The sequence below is a fragment of the Pecten maximus genome, chromosome 14, assembly GCF_902652985.1.
Source record: "Pecten maximus chromosome 14, xPecMax1.1, whole genome shotgun sequence".
Taxonomy (NCBI): domain Eukaryota; kingdom Metazoa; phylum Mollusca; class Bivalvia; order Pectinida; family Pectinidae; genus Pecten; species Pecten maximus.
This window is the reverse complement of record NC_047028.1, coordinates 33,064,672-33,067,599: the sequence shown is the minus strand read 5'-3', so window position 1 is coordinate 33,067,599 and position 2,928 is coordinate 33,064,672. Positions and strand designations below refer to the sequence as shown.

The window sequence follows — 2,928 nt, the reverse complement described above, 5'->3', positions numbered from 1 at the left end:
ACCGTTGCCTTCAACAAACATTATCGGTTCGGAAATATACAGATATTTATCGAAATGAAAAAATATAAATTCGCGTTTTATCCCCTTTTTTAGATTTTGGATGTCAAAAAGTGGGGGGGGGGGCAAAAAGATATGTTTGCCCCCCCCCCCACACTGAAAAAAGGGGGGGGGGCAATTGCCCCCCCCCCCCTGCCCCCCCCGCTTCCTACGCCACTGGTATGTATTGTGTAGGTGTGAACCACCGTATTTTGGAGTGTGGGTGAGGTCAATTTACATAAATGGCACAGAAGAATTGTGAAATGCCAGATTATTTGGCATTATATATTGATAGAAATGTATTTCATAACATCGACTTCAAGTAATATGAATGGATACGTGTCCGGAATGTTTGAAAAAACTAAGGCAGGAAAAAGCTGGACTGTGACTGTTTTCGTAAAAAAACAGATACAACGGGTACTTTGGGCCTATATCGGTTTAAATCATGACGGTGTTAATATCTTAACTACGTCTGACTTACTTCCGAACTGACCATATATTTCCCGCCAAAAGTGTGTGTGTGTGAACTATCTGATGACGTATTGAGATGTTTTAGAATCCAATGTATAACTGTACATATAACAATGTAGATGTGTGTTACTTATTGCGTCATTTCTTTGTTATACAGATACACAGATACACAAGAGGATCCAGAGTGTCGCCGAACTCCATCTTGTCACGCTTAATTACTAATAGTCATGGCTTCAAAACTCGGCCGCTCAATTATCAAAGCCCAGCGTCCTATTAGACCCAAAGGACAAGTAAAGTGTGAAGTCCACAAACAAAATGAAGTCGTACTTTTATGTCAGGACTGTAAAATGTTAATCTGTACAAAGTGTTCTATTACCCTCCACAAACATCATATTGATAGTTTTCTGGAGATATCTGACATCAAAACACGACACAATCAAATACTCCAGGACTTTGTCAATGAGACAGAAAATGTAAATATTCCAAAACTTAACCAAGAAATAATTTCATCTCGAACAAAAAAGAGTTCATGTAAACCTAGGTACGATAAACTTCGCAAAAACATCATTGACAATACTAAAAAATGTAAGTTAGAGTTAGACAAAATCACGGAGGATTATATCGCACTTTGTGACAAGATGGAGGTGGCGGCCATGGACCTGATACAGACCCACATCACAGACCTGGAGAGTAGACTGAAAACTTTGAGGGACCTCTCATCAGAGTATAAACAGGCTCTCCAGACAGGAACCAGTGTACTCGTGTACGACTCGGTAACAGAAATCCGGGAAATGGATCCAGACATCCCACCGACACCTAACATAGACATGGCACAGTTTACTCCGGGTATGGACAGACTAAGTCACCTAAAACAGGCCCTCGGGAACCTCAAACTTACTACTGACCATCTCCAGGCAGGATCGGCAACTAGTGGTCACTCCGACCAACGTCCAGTAGTCCGACCAAAACAGTCTACAGAGGCTGGTCAAGCGTCCACTGGAGAAGTCCGGTACAAACTTCGTGACCGTCCAACCGTCATGTCTCAGTTCCCATACCCGGGTAACATCACGTCGATCTGTCCTACATCTGATGGACGTGCGTGGATGTGTGACTATATCACCAACACAGTAAATCTCATCGACAACCAAGGTCAGGTCATACAGACGGTACGACACAGCAGTAGGATCAGGGACATCAGTCTGGACCCCACCACAGGTCGTCTGTGGTTCTGTTGTTGGGATGATAACACTATCTGTGAAGTATCTACACCATCTACACCAGTCACAAGATTCACTACAGAGGATCACCCATACAGTCTGTGTGTGACCAGGGAGGGTCGGGTAGTGGTGGGTACACGGGGTAGACAGGGGTACAAGGTGGGGGTGTATACAGTGGACGGTCAGGTGTTACATACACACATTGTGGAGGGGTACGTATGGTCAATATCACAATGTGGTGTTACAGGTAATATAGCTGTAGTAGTGGATGGTAAACGTATCATTGTGTACAACCCAACACTCCAGTCACTGGTCAACTACCAGGGGGAGGGGATACAGGCCCGGGGGGAGGGGATACAGGTACGGGGGTCGGTCACACCAGACGAGTTTGGTCCTCGTACAGTTGTATATGACAGTAAGGGTAATATTGTTATTGCTGACCAGACAAGGAAAACAATAGAACTGATAAGTGGAGCAGGGAAGTACATAAAAACACTTCACACAAACAAAGTATACCAGGGACCAGTAGGTATACAGAAGGGTGATGTGTTGTGGTCAAACTTAGAGTTAGATACAGGAGAGTGGGGACTCAAACTCCTCAAGTATTATAGTGACTGAGTGACTCAACCTTGAGTGTGGATACAGACAGTTTATATCAGTGGACTTAAACAACATGAACTTTACATTACTGTATCATCACACGTTTATCAAATTGTATGTACACATTACAAAAGGCATGTAATTAATGTTATTTACCGTTAAATGTACGGTCAATATGATGTGATTCACACGTCCCTGCCATACATTTCAACTTCTGTTTCTCAACATGTAGAATGTGTTTATCGTTAAATGTTTTGTAAATATAATTTTATCAATATGTACATACAGACCGCGGATTATAACCACGTCACTGTGATACATTTCAACTACTGTAATGAAATCTGAAATCAACATCCCTGCATCTGTTTTATGTGTATAACCTGACTTCCCCTACCTTCTCAAGTGACTTGTCCCATTTCATTGCATACAAATACTTCGGATTTGATTGACCTGGAGAAATAGTTTTTTACAGTTAACATAAACAGGTCACGTGACGTTATCATAGTATCACCATTTTCATTGCATGTAACGTGTGTCCAATGTAGTGTCTTTACGATTTTAATGTAATAAATGTTTCTTAAATTGATACCGAATAGTTGTTTTA

The 2,928-nt window shown here is 41.8% G+C and overlaps 1 protein-coding gene across 1 annotated transcript; it reads left to right on the top strand.

The window, feature by feature from the left end:
- Window positions 1-629: 629 nt before the first annotated feature.
- On the top strand, window positions 630-2,671 carry LOC117341640. Its single transcript, XM_033903499.1, has one exon. The coding sequence runs from the start codon at window positions 735-737 to the stop codon at window positions 2,340-2,342; it is 1,608 nt and encodes a 535-aa protein (XP_033759390.1). The 5' UTR covers window positions 630-734; the 3' UTR covers window positions 2,343-2,671.
- The last annotated feature ends 257 nt before the right edge of the window (window positions 2,672-2,928 follow it).

Excerpts from the sequence above, each read along its gene's own strand:
- LOC117341640 (XM_033903499.1), top strand. The coding sequence starts at position 735 with ATGGCTTCAAAACTCGGCCGCTCAATTATCAAAGCCCAGCGTCCTATT.